At 52.9% G+C, this 18,497-nt stretch overlaps 1 protein-coding gene across 1 annotated transcript in view; it reads right to left on the reverse strand.

Moving 5' to 3' along the window:
- LRRK1 (leucine rich repeat kinase 1) overlaps positions 1–18,497 on the reverse strand; it is a 133,085-nt gene that overhangs the window by 20,865 nt on the left and 93,723 nt on the right. The window contains exons 16-25 of the mRNA XM_049613999.1: positions 16,845–17,009; positions 15,958–16,130; positions 14,798–14,918; positions 14,099–14,258; positions 13,435–13,711; positions 9,986–10,157; positions 7,069–7,232; positions 5,947–6,086; positions 3,910–4,159; positions 674–840 (exon numbers count right to left, since the gene is read on the reverse strand). Of these exons, the coding sequence (XP_049469956.1) occupies positions 674–840; positions 3,910–4,159; positions 5,947–6,086; positions 7,069–7,232; positions 9,986–10,157; positions 13,435–13,711; positions 14,099–14,258; positions 14,798–14,918; positions 15,958–16,130; positions 16,845–17,009 (1,789 nt within the window). The remainder of the gene's footprint in view (positions 1–673; positions 841–3,909; positions 4,160–5,946; positions 6,087–7,068; positions 7,233–9,985; positions 10,158–13,434; positions 13,712–14,098; positions 14,259–14,797; positions 14,919–15,957; positions 16,131–16,844; positions 17,010–18,497) is intronic.

The raw sequence follows: 18,497 nt of genomic DNA on the forward strand, positions 1-18,497 counted from the left end.
ACTTGTCTCTTCCTTTCTGATCTGATTGTTCTAGGATTCTGCTTTTTCTACCAAGAGTGTAAATTACATTAGTGGTCATAAAGATGAATGTGCTAAGCCAGGGGCAGTGAAAATGTGAAACTCAGCTGGCTGGAAGCGAGGCGGCTGCCCAGTACCCGCGCTGGCTGGGTGTTAAGAGGTGATGGGTTGCTCTAGGTAGAGAGCATCTCTGAACTGATGTGCCAAGGCAAGACCCTATCCCCTCCTTCGTGTGGGTGGGGTAGAAGCCACCCCATGCTGGCTGCCCCATCTATTCAGCCAGAGTATCACTTCCTTTCCTTAAGTGCGGATGGCTGAGAGGGGCCCTGCAAGGTAAGGGGTCCACCTGAGGTCTAAGTGTGTGCCCACCATATGCCAGGCCTGTGCTGGCCGTGGAGCAAGCAGATGGAAATTTTAAGGATGGCCCAGGCTCTTGGGGGCTTGCATCTAGACAAGGAAGCAATCTTCCAAAACAACTTCCGGGCCTTGCTCAGCCTGACCTTTCAGCCTGTCCCACATCCTGCCAGGAATAAAGCAGGTTGGCCACCCAGGGGCCTCCGTTGGCCTCACTGACCCTCCTCCCTAAGGTGGCAGGGAGTTTGGACCATGGGAGCACATGTCTGAAAAGAAAGGACATAGGGCCCTCCCTGTTCACCTGCTGGGGCGTTGGCAAAGTTCTTGAATTTCTTGATCTGGAATCGCTTCACTGCCACGGGCTGGCCTTGGTACCGGGCCCGGTAGATGATGGTGCCGCTCCCACCTTGACCCAGGACACTGCTCTCATCCTCGCTGTGCTCCAACTTGCTGTTCTCCAGGAAGAGCCTGCCGGCAACACAGCATGTGGGGCAGATCAGACCTCCCTAACCGTTCCCTTACCCACCCCTCCAGAGGGTCCCACTGGGGTTGGGGGGGAGGTCCCAGGATGAGTGGGTGTGAGGACACCCATGGTCATCTCTTCCTACTGCAGGGAGTCATGGTTCAAAGCCGCCGGTGGGGTCAGACAGATCTGGGATAAACCTTGGCCGTGGGCAGGTCATACAGCCTCCACAAACCTTTTCTGTAAAGTGGGCTCATAATAGAAACTGCCTCCTGTGTGTGGATGGTGGCTGGCACTGGGGGACACCTTGGAAAGTGGCCTACATAGAAAAATAATTCTTCTGGATGTTTTCCTCCAAAAGGTTCTGTGTTTTGAGAACTGGTATCCATCAAACTGCATTTATCTAGTGCTAGGTTAGTTGTTTCCCTATTTCTTTTTATCAAGCAATTGAGACGGGGGCGGGGGGGGGAGAGAGAGAGAGAGAGAGAGAGACAGAGAGAGAGAGAGAGAGAGAGAGAGAATTCCAAGCAGGCTTTGCGCTGTCAGTGCAGAGCCCGACACGGGGCTTGAACTCATGAACTGTGAGATCATGACTGAAATCAAGTCAGATGCTCAATGGACTGAGCCACCCAGATGCCCCAGGCAGCCACAGAGGGCTTCTCACTGTCATGAGCAGTGTCTGCACAATGGATGACTAGGATTTCACCCAAGGGCAGGCAGTTTAGACCTCACTGGTCTGTGTGTTCTAATCCGGGTAAAGGGAAGATTTCTGTGGGGCTTTGGAAAGACTGCACGTCATTCCTGGAAGGGAGGGAGATGGAGAGGGATGATGGGAAGCAGGGAAGGAGGGGGAGATGCCTTCCCATTTCAGGGCCTCCCCCTGCTCTGCTGAGGTCTGTCTGGGTTCCTGGTCAGCTGCCTACGCCAGGTGCACCCACTGAAGCCCTTCTGGCCCCACAGGCCAACCCTGCCAGGCTGTTGTTTCCCACGCCTTCCAGGAACAGATTCTGCAGCTGCTCAGACTTTGCACGGCTCAACCGCACGCACTGCACTCCAGGAGGGTGCAGCCGCACCCACGGTGGACCTCAGTGGTGCAGCGGAAGACGAGCTGGGCTGCTCTCCAAGTGCCCACCCCAAAACCACCTGCTTGGGCAGCGTGGGCACATGGGAGCCTCCCAGGATGGGCATGAGAAGCAGCAGGACCATCGGGGATCCCTCAGGGCATCCGGTTAGGACTCCTGTGAACTCGGGGCCACAGGATGGGGCTCCCTGGATGCCACGTAGTCACTCTCCCAACCCCCACCTGCCCAAACTCGCAGCATGGGGAGTGCGATGCTTCAGGGCTGCAGTTGGGGCCACTGCCCAAGTTTCCAGAGAGCCTCTGCCAGGTTGGGAATCCTGTTCACATTGTTGGGCTTTTCAAGTCCCAGCCAAGTACCGTCATTTAAGAACCATGCCATAGCTTGTAATTAGATCCACACCAATGGGGACATCCAAACTGGCTTTCCAGATGCATACAGTAGATGCCACAGCCTGGATGCAGTTGGGGCATAAAACCTGACAAGGTTCAGCAAATACATGAAAATCCTAACATTTGGAGCTGCCTAACTGGGCACCCCTCCCCCCCCCCCTCAAGAAATCTGATTCACACATATACAAAACTCTGCATGTGGTCTCTGAGAAGTGATAACCCTCACATTAGAATTCTAGGAATAAAGGGCTCATTTGGCAGAAGAATAGCATTTTATTGCTCTTTCTACCAGTGAGGTAACTGGGGATATTGAAAAGGGCTGTGGGGAGGGGGACATCAACCAATGCAGGAAGCAATTTCTTAATCTGATAGACTCATCCAGAAGCAGGCTTTGGAACCCCAATTCTGCAGTATCTCCGAGTGCTCTGTGTCTATTCTTTGGGAGAGAGGGCAATCTGGAAAAATGAAAATAACCCCATAAAGTTTACTTTTCTTTAAAGAAGCCAGATCTAGCAATCCTTTGAATAAGATAACAATAGGACTACATAACTCCAAAATAGTTGGTAATGGCCAATGTCAAACTGTCTCCAGGGAGACGAAGTCATACCTTTTGGTTTCCATGACTACAGAAGATTCCTTCTTTTACCAAGCACTTGGATTTTGTGACTGTTTCCTGTTGGATGGGACCTCAAAACATTCTCTATTTCTCCAGCATTCTTTGCCCAGCCATTATCTTGGGTTATAGAATAGACTCAACTTTAAAAACAGATTTAGAGGGGCCGCCTGGGTAGCTCAGTCAGTTAAGTGTCTGACTTCACCTCGGTCATGATCTCACAGTTTGTGAGTTCAAGCCCCGCATTGGGCTCTGTGCTGACAGTGTGGAGTCTGCTTGGGATTCTCTCTCTCTCCCTCTCTCTCTGCTCTTCCCCGACTTGTGCTCTCTTCCCAAAATAAATAAATAAACTTAAAAAAAAAAAAAAAGAACAGATTGGGGCACCTAGGTGGCTCAGTAGGTTAAGTGTCCAACACTGGCCTAGGTCATGATCTCACTGTTCCTGAGTTTGAGCCCCACATTGGGCTCTGTGATGACAGCTCAGAACCTGGAGCCTGCTTCCAATTCTCTGTGTCTCCCTCTCTCTCTGCCCCTCCCCCACTTGTGCTCTGTCTCTCAAAAATAGATAAACATTAAAAAAAATTAACAACAAAAAAAGGAGAACAGATTCAGGGATCCAAATGCTCTCGTTTGCCAGGAAAGGCAAATGCGGCTGTAGGTCTGGAGCGCCCCCTTCCTGAACACCGCCAAGGAGAATTTGCCTCCCATTCCTTGAGCCGGCAGGAAAAGGAGGAATCAGGGGGAATAGCAAACTTAGTGCAAAGGAGCTCAGGCGATGTGATGGAAACACAGTGTGGGGACCCAGGATGGTGTGCCCCTCCAGGTGATCGGCTCAGCTGAGCCTGTTGTGGCCTCAAAAATGGCAGACAGCCTGGTTCCCTTCGGGCAGCCTAGGACAGGGACGTAAAGGTCACAGGAGATTGTGTGGGAAGCATGGCTAGGGCAGCCCCAAGGTGGGGGCCAGCCATGCAGTGTGGGGCTATGGCCTACCTGGCCGGGAAGTCAGTCATGAACAGCTCAGGAACCAGCTCCTGGAGAGGCACGGGGAGGTCAGGGTGTCTGGGGCAGGAGATGAAGTCCTGCTCAATGGCTGTCAGCACGCAGTCTTCCATGTCGAAGTACTGTACGCCCTCTGATTTCTCACTCGGGTCGGTGTGCTGGGCCCAGGAGGTCTCGCAGACTGGGCAGGGGACGTACTGCTCCATGAGTGGGGTCCCGTCGCTTTCTGTGGCTGTCAGGGCTAAATGGGGACAGAGAAGGACACAGTTCACATGAAGGTGGCTGCAGGTAGCACCCTGCAACTTTGGGCTGGGTGGGCTTTTCACGGGAGGGGGTCTGTGTGCCCCTGCCTGGACCCCAGGGAGTGGCTGAACCATGACTTGGGTTCTTTTTTGGACAGCGAGATCCTTCACCAGGAAAGACGCGCACAGGGAAAGGTCAGGGATGCACTGGACAGACAGTGGGTGGTCTAGACCCTGAGCCGGCTGGCTGAGGCAGGGCTGAGAGGTTGGGGATCCCTCCTGCACAGCCGGGCCCTGACAGGATGCTGCGGGCTGGGTCGGAGCTATGTCACGCTCCAACAACCGAACCACAACCAATAAGGAGCCGTTCTTAAAATTAGAAACATAAGGCTTGCAATTACTCCGATCCTTCCTAGAAGAGCAATGCAGGGGGGAGAAATGAGTACAAATTAAAATAGAACCTAGTCATTTTACCTGCGTTCCCCCGGGCAGGAGACACATAGCTTTGCTGCCCGCCTCGGAAAGGAGGTGCAAAGAAACAGGCTCCATGGCCCCCTGTAGAGGAACCCTCAGGGTGAGCTGATGGCCTGTCTTGTGCAGGGTAGGAGGGGGACTTTTAGAAGCTTCTGGGCACATTTGCTATCTGCAGCCCTGTGTATAATATATCCTGCTAGCTGGCGGGTGGTGCTCTCTCCTGGGCAGCCCTGTCTCAGGTGCTCGGCCCAGCCCCTCCTGTCTCAGGTGATTATCTAATGCACCCCCTGCCCCGCCCCCCTCACATCTGCAGAAGCACCTGCTGTAGGGCTCTCTGGTTGGCGGGGAGTCATAAAAGCCCAGGGAGGCTCCCTTGGATGGCCAAGCACACCCAAACTGCCTTCTCTTAGGCTCCTTTCTAAGATTTTTGCCTTGTAGGTCAGCTTTTCCATCAACCCTGGAAGGATCCCAGGCCCAGGTGTCCAAAGCATACATCCTGCCGTGTCCTCCGATGACCCCCTGCCCGGGGATGCAGGGATGGCTTCAAGTGAGAAGCCAGCTTGGGGAGGTTAGAAGGCTGGCCAAGCAGGTCTTGGTGTCCAAACCCAGCACTGCCCTCTCAGCTGCCAGCCTTCAGGGGTTGAGGGCTCATGGGGAAGAGGCTGCCTGCTTGGCCCCAGACAGCCTCCTCTCTGCAGGACACCCTGCGGGTTTGTCTCCACTCTGGTAGCAAAACAAACAGAGGGCCTCAAAAGCTTCACTTCAAAAAGTGTTTTCTTTGGGTGGATTGTCAATGGAGAAACTGATCAAAGGGCCATGTGGGTGGTTGATCACCTCTGGGATTTGAGGATGGGGGCAGGCAGGAAAGAAAAATGGGGGTCCTTGACAGGTGTGGCTCTCTTGCCTCCCCACCCCTGTGTAAGGGTTAAATCTGCATCCATGCGGTGCCCCCAGATTTCAGCACTAGCCTCACTGTGCAGAAAAGACCCACGTGAAGTTCACACGCAACGTCTTCCTGGACCATGCGTGGTACCCAGGGTAGTCTTCCTTCCCACACACTGTGGGAAGCCAGGGGGCCAAGTTCTGCACACACCCTGTGGGGCCCGGGCCCACGTCTTCCCCATAGCACCCACCCCCATGACACAGCCATACTTCCCTGAGATCAGGATTCTGCCAAAGGGCCATTAGGACCTCTCTGGTTGCCTTGGGCTGAATCCCAGTGAGACTTCTGCTCCCTAAATAATGTGCCCCACCCTGATTCATAAAGAAATATTAACATGAGCAAAGACTTGGTTCCAGAACATTCTCTTACCAGGAAACCACTGATCGATCAAGGAATTGACATGGTCTGTGATAAAAGCCATTGCAGAGAAGTCCCTCATTTCTGACTGGCAAATGATTTTTATTCCTCCACTTTTTTTCTTTTTCCAGTTCACGTCCGAGGATTCCACACTGCAACCCAGAAAGAGTCCACTGTGATCTGCCCGTGGAGGGCCCTGGGATGATCTCCTTGCCGCCAGGGCAAGACATAAACCCCAGGGACCCCACCATCCCACCCCAGTACCCTGTGCCCAGGCAGGACTGTCAAGGGGACCCCCTCGTGTGCCTGACCCTGCCTTGTGCCCCCACGACTTCCCAATGCCATGAGGTGGATGTAATGAGGCCTTGGCAGTAGGGGATGCTCAGGCTAGAATCAGATCTCCAGGTGTGGCCTTGGGGAAGGTTCTCGCCTTCTCTGAACCACAAGATTCTCATCTGCCAGGTGGCAGCTGTGAGCTTTAAGTGGGAACATCTACATGAAAACCCTAGGCAAAGAGAGGGGCTCAAGTCAGGCCCTCAAAAGAAGATACATTACTCTTCTCTTCTCATGCAACTGAAGAATATTTTGAAAAACTCATTGTAAATATGAAATAATTGTGTGTGTTTATTAAAACTGATTAAAAGTCATTTATTAAACCTCTTGAGTTGACTTTATGTCTTTCTGTCTCTCAAAAAGGTAGACAGGAAAAGGGAGCTAAATGAGGTAACTCGTTATGTTGCACGTAGGATCCGGGCTGGGGAACCAGCGGGGTCACCTGGGCCATTGTCACTTAGGACAAGGGGATAGGGCTAGATGGTTGCAAGGCTCTTGCAGGTGTCACCTAAGTGACCACGGGGGTGGGGGGTGCTGGAGCTCAGTGCCCGCCCACTTCCCTCAAGTCCTGGGCTGTGGTCACCATACCCTCTCTCACAGGGAGAGGAAGGAGGTGAGGAGACAGGGAGCCTCTGGATATTTTCAGGGGAGAGTCTCGTATTTCTAGCAAACTGCCATGATGAGCTGCTCTTGGGAACAGAACTCTGGACACCAGTGGACAGTCTCCCAGAAGAGGCCTCCACGGGGCTATTTCCACGGCACCACGTTGACCCAGTCACGTGGGTTCTCAAGTATTCCTACCTGAGGTAGCCCCCATCAAAAGTGACCAGGAGCCCTTCCTGCCAATAGATGGTCTGATTTCTTTTCACTCTGAACGTACTGCAGCGATTTCTCTGGTTTCCTGTAAAACTATAAATGGTGACTTTCCTGTGTCTGCTTTTAGTATTCTTCTTGTTTTCAAAAAGCTGAAAGACAGAGAAAAGATGCTGCTTAAGTATTCCGGCCTCCTCACTGGCCCTGAACAGAGCTCTGGAGAGACCGGTGTGGCCCCATCGTGATAAATGACCCCCATCTTTCCCACCCCCTCCTCCTGCACCACGCATCCTGCTGCCAAATTAAACACTGCATTATCTGAACGGGTCTCCAGGATACTCTAGGAGCACATTTTCCCCAAAGGATTGATAATAATAGGCTTCTTCTGTTTAAATCTTTTCCCTCCCTGACTTTACGAGCAACAATTTATGTTAGAAAATGTAGAAAATACAGACAAATGTGCAAAAGAACACAAAACAACACTATTTTGGTATATTTTGGTGTATATTAATCCAGGATTTTTTTTCTGTTTACATGTATGTTTAGAAAATAGCTGAGGCCATATTTTCTAAATTTGTACTTCTAATTTTCTAAATTTGTATGCTTTTAAAAACCTCACTTTTCCTATGCCATTAATAACTCATATAAAATTCATTTTTCTAAAGCTCAATATTTTACTAAGTGTAGTAACTTCCCAGGGCACCTGGGTGGCTCAGTTGGTTAAGCAGCCAACTCTTGATTTCCACTCAGGTCATAATCTCATGGTTTGTTCGTGAGTTCGAGCCCCAAGTTTGCACTTACCAGCGCAGAGCCTGCTTGGGATTCTCTGTCTCACTCATTCTGTCCCTCCTCTGCTCACACTGTCTCTGCCTCTCTCAAAATAAATAAATAAACTTAAAAAAAGAAAGCCTTATCTAATAATGCAGACTGTGAGCCAGTAGAATGTGAAAAGTCACAAAACTTTCTCTGATTTCCTTAGTTCACAGTGTTAGCAGTGGGATTATTGCATCAGAGGGTTGGAATACTCTTAGCCCTGGATGTGTACTGAGCAATTGCTTTAGAAACGATTAGAACATATACACTCTGACCACAGGGTATGAACCGCGTCATGATTCTGGGGGCTACTATGGCTTTACTCTTTGCTGATTTGAGAGGTGAAAAGTGGCCAGCATTTCATCCTCGCTTGAATTTGTACGCCTTGATTGCTCCTGAGACTGAAATCCCTCTCATCTGAATTTCAATGGGACTTTCCCCCTCATTTTGAGTGAGGGATGCTGCCTGGAAGGGCGCCTGCCCCCACCCCCAACACTGAGCCCACTTGGGAGCTCAGACCCCACACGATGACGAGGATGAGGACGCTGTGTTGTGACCTCCCACTTAGAACGTGGCAGGACAATGAGTTCAAAGGGAGGGCAGCGTGACCGAATCGGGACTGTAGATGAGCCAGCTCCTGCACCCGCTCTTCCCACCAGTGCTCCCTCCAGGCCTTGCAAACAAGCCCCCCCCCCCAAACTCCCCATAACACGGGCCACAGCAGTTATGATTTTCAGGCTCTTGTATTTATTTTTTAACATTTCAGTAAAATGGGGAGATCAAAGAATATCTTTAATTAGTCAAGGAGTTGCTAATTCTATAAGAGCCTTTTAATTACAATGTGGTAAAAAATAAATCCATTCTGAATTTAATGCCAATTATTCAATAGTCCAAGTTTATGCCGGGGTGCTCATATTGTAGAGTGGGTCAGAATCCCCTGGAAGGCTTGTGAAAAACAGAGTGCTGGCCTCCATCCTGGGGGTTCTGATGTAGTGGGTCCAGGGTGGGCCCAAGAATTTGCATTTCTAACAAGCTCCCAGGTAAGGCTGCCTCTGCTGGTCCAGGAACCCCACTTTGAGAAACACCACTCCATACAAATGCTACTTTCATGTTACTGTTTTGCATGAAATTCACGTTGACGGACAGCCAGGATGCCTTTCAACCACCCCAGGTGAACCCACAGAAAGTAACTTCTTGGGTTAGGTCTTTGTTGCTTCCAGACCAAGTTAAAGCTCTACACTCCTGGTTCTCAAGCTTGACTGGATGATGAAATAACCTGCCAAGCTTTAAAAACTACCAATGCCTGGGTGCTGCCCTGAGAGATTCTAAGTTAAGCCATCTGGGCTCTGTCCATGTCTGTTAGAAGCTCCCCAGGTTCACATTGGCTTCTAGCGCACAGCCTGATGGGCAAAAACATGGTTCTAAAGCCATGGTTCTCCAAGTGTGGTCCCCAAACCACCCAGTGGCATCACTGGGGACAAGGGTTAGGTATGCAAAATGATGGGTCCCAGTCCATACCCACCTGATCAAAACCTCTGAGGGGGACCAGCCATCTATGTCCTAACAAGCTAGGGGATTTTGTTTTCTTTTTTTGAGAGGGAGAGAGTGAGAGAGTGCATACACATGCTCACACAAGCAGGGGAGGAACAGAGAGAAAAGGGGAGAGAGAATCCCGGGCAGTCTCCAAGCCCATCGTGGAGCTGACATGGGGTCCATGAAATCATGACCTGAGCTGAATTCAAGAGTCAAATGCTTAACCGACTGAGCCACCCAGGTGACCCCTCCAGGGGAATTTTGATATCGATTGATTTATAACCACTGCTCCTAAAATGAGTATTCTGAGCCAGTGAGGTGCTGATTTGGTATTTGCAGAATGGTTCAAATGGGTCTGCCAGCCTACAGAAGAGAAGGCAGCCGTGCCACACTGGCCTCCTGGCCCTAAGTCAGTAGCTTTGCTGCAGGAAAAGGGGTTTTGATCAAGCCCCTCCCATGAAGGGCCATCTCCTTCCCTGGAGGGCTCAGCTACAGCTGCTGCGCACACATTCTCCACCCCCTCCCCCGCACGCCAACCCCATGCAGAAACGGCAGCTACCTGGAGGTCCATCTCCGCCAGGCTGATCAGCATCCGTGCTATAAACCTTTGCCAGAAGCCAACAGGAACGAAGCTCATCTTAAACACTCTCTGAATGGTATTGGCCTTGGGGTGTCGCATGCCGTGAGTGTCCAGGCCAGGTTTGGACGGAAGGAGGTGTGGCAGAAGATAGCTGAAACACAACAAAGGGGAGAGGTGAACAGCGTGGCCCGAGCTGGCCGGGGCACTCTGCCCAAGTCCCTCCCCCCTGGGGCCTTTGGAATTTTACTTTTATAAAGAGACAGTAGTTTCTGTATTGAGAATAAATGCTCCAAGAGAAAATGAAGATGGGCACAGCAAGCACACGTATCAAGGAAGGTCTCTAAGACGGCGACTAGGATATCCCGAGGGAAGACATGAAAACATCTGTAGTCATAAACCCGTCAGACATAGCAAGTCACGGTTCGCGCTCTGTAAAAGTGGGTTGTGATCGGGGAAATCACTTAAAATGAACTTTGGATGGTGGAGGAAAAACAAATACAGCTGCACGGTTCCAAGGACAATGCAGATATTGGGGTCAGAGTAACATTTTTGGCCTTCGAAGCTATTTATTGTTCTTGGACAGTTGAGACAACACAATCGCCTTCAAAGTCAGGACGAGGCTGTTTTTGCACAGAGGGATGGTTTATGAGAGCACTCTTGCTCATCGTAAAAGTGCTGAGTCACCGAGTCAGTGAGCTGTTCATGACTGTGGTCAGTGGGAAACAGCTGAAGCCTGGGGAGGTCCCACTGAGAGCGTGCCTGAAAACCAGCATGTTCTGTGTGTGTGTGGAGCTGTGGAGGCAGGCAGGCACAGGGGAGCCCCTGGGTGTGCCCTTTTCTCAACAAAGGCCTTGCCTTCAGCTCCCCTGATGCTTTTAAAATACATCAGTTTAGGTCCAATAAAATGTCTTTAGAACTTTCTGGAAGAGACCCTCGAAAATACTGTAAAAGAATACTTAATCCCGGCTCTGTGTTTTTGGCATGCAGTGTAACCGTATTGAGATTCCACCTCCCTGACGTGGGACGAGAAAGGACACTTATCCCACAGAGTTGGTGGAGGATGGACAGGGGCTGTGCAGGTGAGGCCCAAAGGGGGCAGGCAATGAAGTGTTAGGTTCTTTTTAGCCACTTCAGATCTTGAGTAAAAGGACCTTCTCAATCACCTTTCCCTCCACCCCTGGCCTTGGCCAGCAGGACACCTTGATTTATTCCTTCATGTTCTGAAAAGTCCTTGTTATCTAGCTGTTCTGTCTCTTCCCCAAGTGGGAGGCCCTTGTCAGTGCCTTGCATGATTTATTCCGCTTCTTTCGCCCACATCACACTCAGCTTGGATCTTACGCTGCCCACGTCTTTGTAGGTGTAAGAGTGAGTGCAGAGAGCTTGCTCTGGACGCAGGAGCCCCCGCAGGCAACACGGCACACACAGAGCAGGGGCTCAATATTTCCAAAGGCAGAGATGACTCAGAAGCCAGCATGGTAAACGAAGAGATCCAGACTGGCAACGGAAGCTCTTCTCAAGGTATGTGGAGCAAGACCACGGACGCCTGCTGACCTACTTGAGAGCAATTACTAGCTGGGAAGCCTGAACCAGGGGATAACCACAGTGTCAGCAAGATGGGGTCTATGTTCATGTGCCTGTTGAACATAAAGCCATGAAACCCTGGGCAGGGCACCGGGTCTGTACCCGGGAGCTGGTTCACTCATGCTACACCACCATGACTGCCTTGGTGGGACAGGAGCTCTCAGAGATGGTCAGTAGCATCACTGACCAGATAAAGGCTTATGTGCAAAGAGATGGAACTCAGCCTAGGGCACAGGGGAACCATCACACCTGTGCTAAAATGGAAAATGCTCGGATATTCATTACTTTATATGAAACCAGATGCCACTGGCTCTGAGTACTTAACACAAAGGAAGAGTGACAGTAAGTTGTACTGATGTCTTTGGAGCCTTCAAGTGCAAGAGATACCTTGAATACTTTACGTGTATTATCTAATTTTATTATTATTATTATTTAAATGTCTATTTATTTTGAGAGAGAGGGTGAGAGAGAGAAAGTGGGGGAGGGGCCGAGAGAGAAAGGGAGAGAGAGAATCCCAAGCAGGTTCTGTGCTGTCAGCATAGAGCCGAACTCGGGACTTGATCTCATGAACCATGAGATCATGACCGGAGCTGAAATCGAGTCAAACGCTTAACCGAATGAGCCACCCAAGTACCCCAACGTGCATTGTTGTATTTAATCCTCACAACAACTATAATACTCGTTGGTAATCGCATTATTCCCATTTTACAGGTGAGGCAAGAAGGGCAGTTGGGGTTCATACTCAGGCATTCTGGCTCTGTGGTCTGACCCGCTGTGCTATAAGCCTCTTTGGACACTTGGCCATGACCTGGCTGATTTTATGGTCCACCTGGACACACATGTGTAGACAACTGCCTTGCCTTTCCTGAGTGCAGGAATTCCCACCTTTCTCTGTCCTGTCGGTAAAATAACCAGAAAATCGTCAGATTTTGGCAATGCTGTCAACTCAGAGGCTGCCTCATGTTGCACGGACCAAAGTCCAGGACACACCCTGGGCCACGGTATGAGGTATCTTGCGGACTCTCAGTTCCTCTCTGGAGTTTCTCTTTTTAGGACTCACTCATGGCCCCCAGGGGGCTGGAGCCACAAGAAGGACTGAGGCCCTCTCCTGCAGTTATAAGGTTGAGTGGAAATCTGAGTCGTGCCTCAGGCACAGCAACTGAGGTCTGGCTCCTGAGAGGCCCCAGTCTATGCAGGCAGAGTCTCTGGGCTGGCCACACAGGGTCCAGGCCAGCTTCGCGGGAGCTCCAGATGACCTCCAGTGGTCATCTCCCCAGAGCTCTGGGGTCGGGGGTGGGTGGTGACAAGGTCTATAGTAGGTGGATTTGGTCTGTGTGGTCTGGTCTGTGGATCTGGAGTCCTGGCTGCTGCCTCCTGGGCGGCACTGGTATTAGACCCAGGAGGAAATTAGGGCCAGGAGGCCCTGAGCACCCAGCTGGGTTAGATGTATCATCACTAGCTCAGACCCATGAGTACCCGGCCCCCAGCCCCTGCCCTCTCTGCCTTTTGAAGCCAGGCTGTGTAATTAGCGTGGGCACCCTCGTCACTTAACCCATATGTATTCACCAAATACCCAAGCAGTCAACCCTCTAAAACATGAACTCCCTCCCCCAGCCTCCAGAATATTTTTAATGCCATTCTTGCACGGTTTCCTGCACTTTTTCAATAAATGCATTTTCTTTGAATCCCCTGAAAAGGGAATCCCACGGCACAGGAAGGAGCAGCCAGCCCAGGCAGGCGGGTCCTCACTATGGCCCATCCCTGGACATCTCGTTCCAGCCACCAGTGCCCCCAGTCCCAAGTCCTTCCTCCAGGGAGCAGTGCGGGCAGCCTGGCCGAGGGCTCACCTGTCGTTGGCCACCGGCAGGGCGATCTCGAACTTGGCCAGGAACTGGAAGTACTGCTCCTCTGTCTGCTGTGTGAAGCCGGTCCCCACCAGCAGCATCCTGAGGTCCTCGGCCCGGATCACCCCGTTCTTGGCCACTGAGCGGGAGCCCTTGATGTTGAAGATCCTCTGCAGACATTCGGACAGCCAAATGGGGTCGAGGAAGTAGAGGTTCCTCAGGCCGTGGCTGGTGTCTGGGAAGTGCAGCAGGGTGCCGGTCTCTATGAGGAAGCTGATGGCTGCCCAGGGAAGCGGGCGGGAGGAAGCAGCGTCAGACAAGGGGCGAAGGACTCTGGGGTGGCCTCATCCCGAGGGGCCCAGGCCACACGTTCTTCCTAGGAAAGCAACCAAGGCTCCCAAAACGCATGGCCCTTTAGCCGGGTCGGCCGCCCAGTCTCGTAAGTCTTGCCCACGTGCTAATCCGACGCGGCCAGCGGGGGAGCCCCCGGCCGTTGATCTCCACCTCTCATGGGTTCCAGTTTGGCACACTTGCCTGCTCCTGACAATTTTTTTTGTGGCCCCCGAATCACAAACACCTGAAGTGCTTTGCTAGCCATTCGTAGACACGCCTGTGCCGGTGGGAGTCCACCTGGGCCGCTGCGCCCGCCTCCCCGCCCCCCACTCACCGGACTGCAGGTCCTCATAGTCTTTGATGTCGTTGTCTGGTGTCTGCTCCACCAGCTGCTCCAGCTGCCTGTCCGTCAGGTACTGCACGTCGTCGCTCAGGCTTCGGCGCTGCTGCTCGGCCAGCACTGCCTCCTGGAGGCTCAGGTAGCTCCTGGGGATCTGGGGGGGGCGGGGACAGGTGGGTGGCTGGGTCCCCAGGTCCCCAGCCCTGCCTGCCAGCCCCTGAGGCCCAGCAGGTGAACTTCTTCTTCTTTTTTTTAATGTTTATTTATTTGCAAAGAGAGAGAGAGAGAGCACAAGCAGGGGAGGGGCAGAGAGAGAGAGAGATAGATAGGGAGAGAGAGAGAGAGAGGGAGGGAGGGAGGGAATCCCAAGCAGGCTCCACACTGCCAGCGCAGAGCCCGCCGAGGGGCTTGAACTCACAAACCGTGAGATCACGGCCTGAGCCAACATCAAGAGTCGGACGCTTAACCGACTGAGCCACCCAGGTGTCCCCCGGGTGGGTGAACCTCTCCCCTCACTGCCCCATCCCCTTGCCTCCCTCCCCCCCCCCGCCTCCCGAAAACGGTTCTTGTGTTGGGACCACCGCGCCTGAGGACCCAGCATACTTGTTTGACAGCAGGGAGGGAGGGAAGTTTGGGTTCCCAACGCAATGGGAGCAGTCCCTCTGGTTCCGGTCAGAAGCGCCGGGTACCCACCAGCCTCCCCGCGAGTCTCTGGCAGCCTATGGTGCTGCCCACATCCTTCATGTTGCACGTGACGTGGAAGATCAGCTGCCGTAGCCCTTCCTGGCCTTCCAGACTCTTGCAGGAGAGCTCGCTGCGAGTGTAACACAGAAGGCAATCACTCATCACACATCTTCCCTCTGACAAGCCCTGTAGTGTCTCTGTTTCCCCAGGTTTTGTCCCTAATGCTGGCAAGTCAAGGGAGCTCGTGAGAGGTGGGCACGGACAAATGTATCCAGGTCTCACTAGGAGCAACGCAGTATGTGTTCTGAGTGCGCCCGTTTTACAGAGGAGGAAGGTGACACCTTGCACACGGATGCAAGGTGACCTCCAAGCTGGAAAGGAGCAGACTTGGGGTGGACCCAGGTGTCTGGCTCAGAGCCAGCGCTCCTATTGTCACAGGACTCAGGGGTGTTCTCAAGGACACATGAAGAATTCCGGAAATTCTGCGTCAGGATCTGCCAGATCCCGCATTCTGAGCGGGGCAGAAGTGGCCCCAGGCTGTCACCTGCACCCAGGTCCGCGGCACTGCACCCAGAGTGAGGGAAGCTGAGAGCCACCGGCACGGCTGTAGTAACACACACTTGATTCCTCTGAGAGAACGCTTACTTCACTCGCTCGGCTTGTTTTACCATCTGTGAAGTGGGCACAACGGTCCCTGTACCCCACGGGGCTGTCGTGAGTCCAAGCTCAGAAGGTGAGAGAAGTGACAAGCCCAGGGCACCAGTTCCATTGGCACTGGCCCAGACCGCTCAGCCCCAATGCAAGGACCAAGACTGCCCGTGGGGTCTGTCCTTGGTCAGGGATCAGCAAATGTGATGCGTGGTGCACGAGCTCAAATCTCCTGGTCCCGTGGGGGCCATGCACACTCAGCACTGGCCCCGGGGAAGGAGGGGACCAGGAAAGAAGCGTGGAGAGGGTGTGCCCAGGCTCTGCCCTGCCACTCCTCTAGCGGCTCCTTGCCCTCCCCAGGGCCGAGTTGCTCCGGGGGCTGAGCCCGGAAGGGGCCCCCGAGGAGCCCAGTCCCCGGCTCGGGGAGCCCTCTGCAGGCGGATCCCAGTGTCCCCGGGAAAGATGGACACCGGAGGGAGCAGCAGCCTCAGGCACAAGGTAGGAGCAAGCAGGACACTCACTGTAAGTGTTTGAAGGTGATGTCCGGGAAGCCCGTGGCCCTGGACCCGGAGGGCGAACGGCACAACGCCAGCACGTAGGCGCGCAGGGTTGCGATTCTCTCCACTCGGAATTTGGTTTCGATTAAGTCCAGGTGTGTTCCAACCACCAGCACCACAGCGTTGGGGGCCTTGGCCTGCCAGAGAGAACCCCGTGGCTGAGCATCGGGGCACTGGGAAACAGCTCCCAGGTGCCCCGCACTCCTCTCTGCAAAACCTGTTTGGCCCTGAGGGGTTCCATGAGGCACCCCGGAGGGTCTGGATTTCTGATCCCTGCAGCCAGCACGTCAGCTCCCTGGGGCAGTGGCCTGAATCCAGGCTCTCATCACCTCTGCTCGTGAGAGGGGAGTTCTGTTTTCCTTTTGGGTCCAAGGGTGGGGGGCTCTTAAATTTAAGGTAGAAGAAAATTACAAGAGCACCACCAACAATCTGGCTGAGGAGAGTTTTTCACTTTTCTTTTTCTTTTTAGAGAGTGAGAGAGAGAGCATGAGCAGGGGAGGCGCAGAGAGAGACGGAGAGAATCCCAAGCAGGCTCCACGCTCAGCAGAGAGCCTGATGCAGGGTTCAATCTCACGACCATGAGATCGTGACCTGAGCTGAAATCAAGAGTCGGGTGCTTAGCCGACTGAACCACCCAGGTGCCCCTGGCTCAGGATGGTTGTTAAGTGTTTCACTGTGACCTAGGATCCTGGGTCCTCCGAAAACCAGCCCAAACGCAAAGTGTTTCTCCCTGACCATTTCTTTTCTGTTCTCTTTTTTTTCCTCAGTGAAGGGGGATGCTTCAGAGAAGTGGCAGACCCCTGTGACACTCTGAGGACTGGCAACCGCAGGGCTGGCTGGCATCTCCTCACCTCGATGTTGAGCAGCCAGAACTGGAGGTTGGCCACGGCCTCCTCCCCCAGTGCTAGGTTCCAGACCACCACATACAGGGCCTTGTCTGTGAAGAAGCACTGATTGACAGTGGCCATGCTGGCGGGGCCACCGATGTCCCAGACGGTGAATTCCACGGACTCAACCTGCTTGAGCAACAAGGGCAGCGACAGGAGGCATTTAGGAACCAAGGCTGTACAGTTATCGGGATAACTGATCACTTCAGATGCTGGGATTGGGGCCTAAAAATGGCCCAGCAGTGGAAGGGCTTTGCCCATCCTGCTGTTTGTCTCAGGAAGCAAGTGACCCAAGGGAGAGAAAGGGGCCCAGCAGTGCGGAGGTGGACTTCTGGAAGCATCTATCTACCCCTGACAGAGCCCAGGGGTAGGAGGGAGGGCAGGCCTTCCTGGATGGCTGGCTCCCGTTCGCGTCCACCTGTATCTGCCAAACACTGGGGGCTCTGTCCTGCCTCTGCAGATTGAACTCTGCAGACAGTTAGGAGACATCCTGCTGGAGGGAACCCCGGTGCTGACGTCAGCGCCCACGCCAAGGCTTAACCTCCATCTGTGCAAGGGCGAGGCCAAGGAGACGGGCCTCCGGCCTCCGGACTTGAGTAGGCCAGAGGGCGGCGCCCACCAAGGATGATGGGAAACTTCCCCGACGTGGGAATCAAACAAAAGATTAGCTGTAGTGCTGCCGGGAAAGACTGTGTAAACGGTGGTTTCTCTATCGTTCTATGAGCTAAGAGTCTGGCCCCACCAGCTAAGATTGCAGTTTTCTGTAGCAAAGAATCATTTCCAAGATGCTGCATTTTGGCCTCCAAGACAAGGCGTGCTGACCTGCTTTTGCAAAGAAATGAAAACGGGCAGCTGTTCTAAACTGGCAGAAGGCCCAGACACACAGGGCGTTACGGGGCTCGGCGTCTGAAACATCAGGTGGTTGTCCTTCCACTAAAGGAGGGGAAATGATAATAACGGCAGAAAGGAAGTAGGGGCCAAAGGACAGGAAAAATGGAAACTGCAATTCACCCCCCAGACGTCAGACAATCATTTGCTAAAGAATAGCTGGGAGAAAGTGATATTGAGTAGTTTTGCTTAAAAAACCAGGAGAGAATCCAGAGATCCTGGGGGCTTTAGAGAACCTTTGGACACGGGGTAGTTAGATTCACTCCTGGGGCCTTTTGGGGGGTTGTGGTGGGGCTGGTATTATTTGACTGTTATGGCATTAAAAGGCGGGGCTCTGCCCTTTAGAGGACCGGTTTCTGAGTCTGCTAAAATGTACAGCCTAAATGCCTCACGACCCGAACCGGAATTTCCTACCTGGAAAGTGATTTTGTAAAAAAGATCCTGCAACAAGACATTGTTGTCTCTAGTTGGCACTGCGCTGGGGGCTGGGGCTGGGGGAGGGGGCGGGTAAACCATGCAGCCTCTGGCCCCAACGCCCCTTGGTTTTCCCCGAACAGCCTCCCTGCACCTGGGTCCCTGTGTGGTTCTGTGTGCCTACAAATACTGCGACAGGTAAGGGAGGCATTCCAGGGGTGTGTTCTCCCCTGAGCTGTTGCTCCCAGCGTTCTATATTCTGGGATATTCTACCCCTGCATTCCTCTACAGGCTCTCTTCTCTGATTCCAGTGCG

Source organism: Panthera uncia (assembly GCF_023721935.1).
Source record: "Panthera uncia isolate 11264 chromosome B3 unlocalized genomic scaffold, Puncia_PCG_1.0 HiC_scaffold_1, whole genome shotgun sequence".
Taxonomy (NCBI): Eukaryota; Metazoa; Chordata; class Mammalia; order Carnivora; family Felidae; genus Panthera; species Panthera uncia.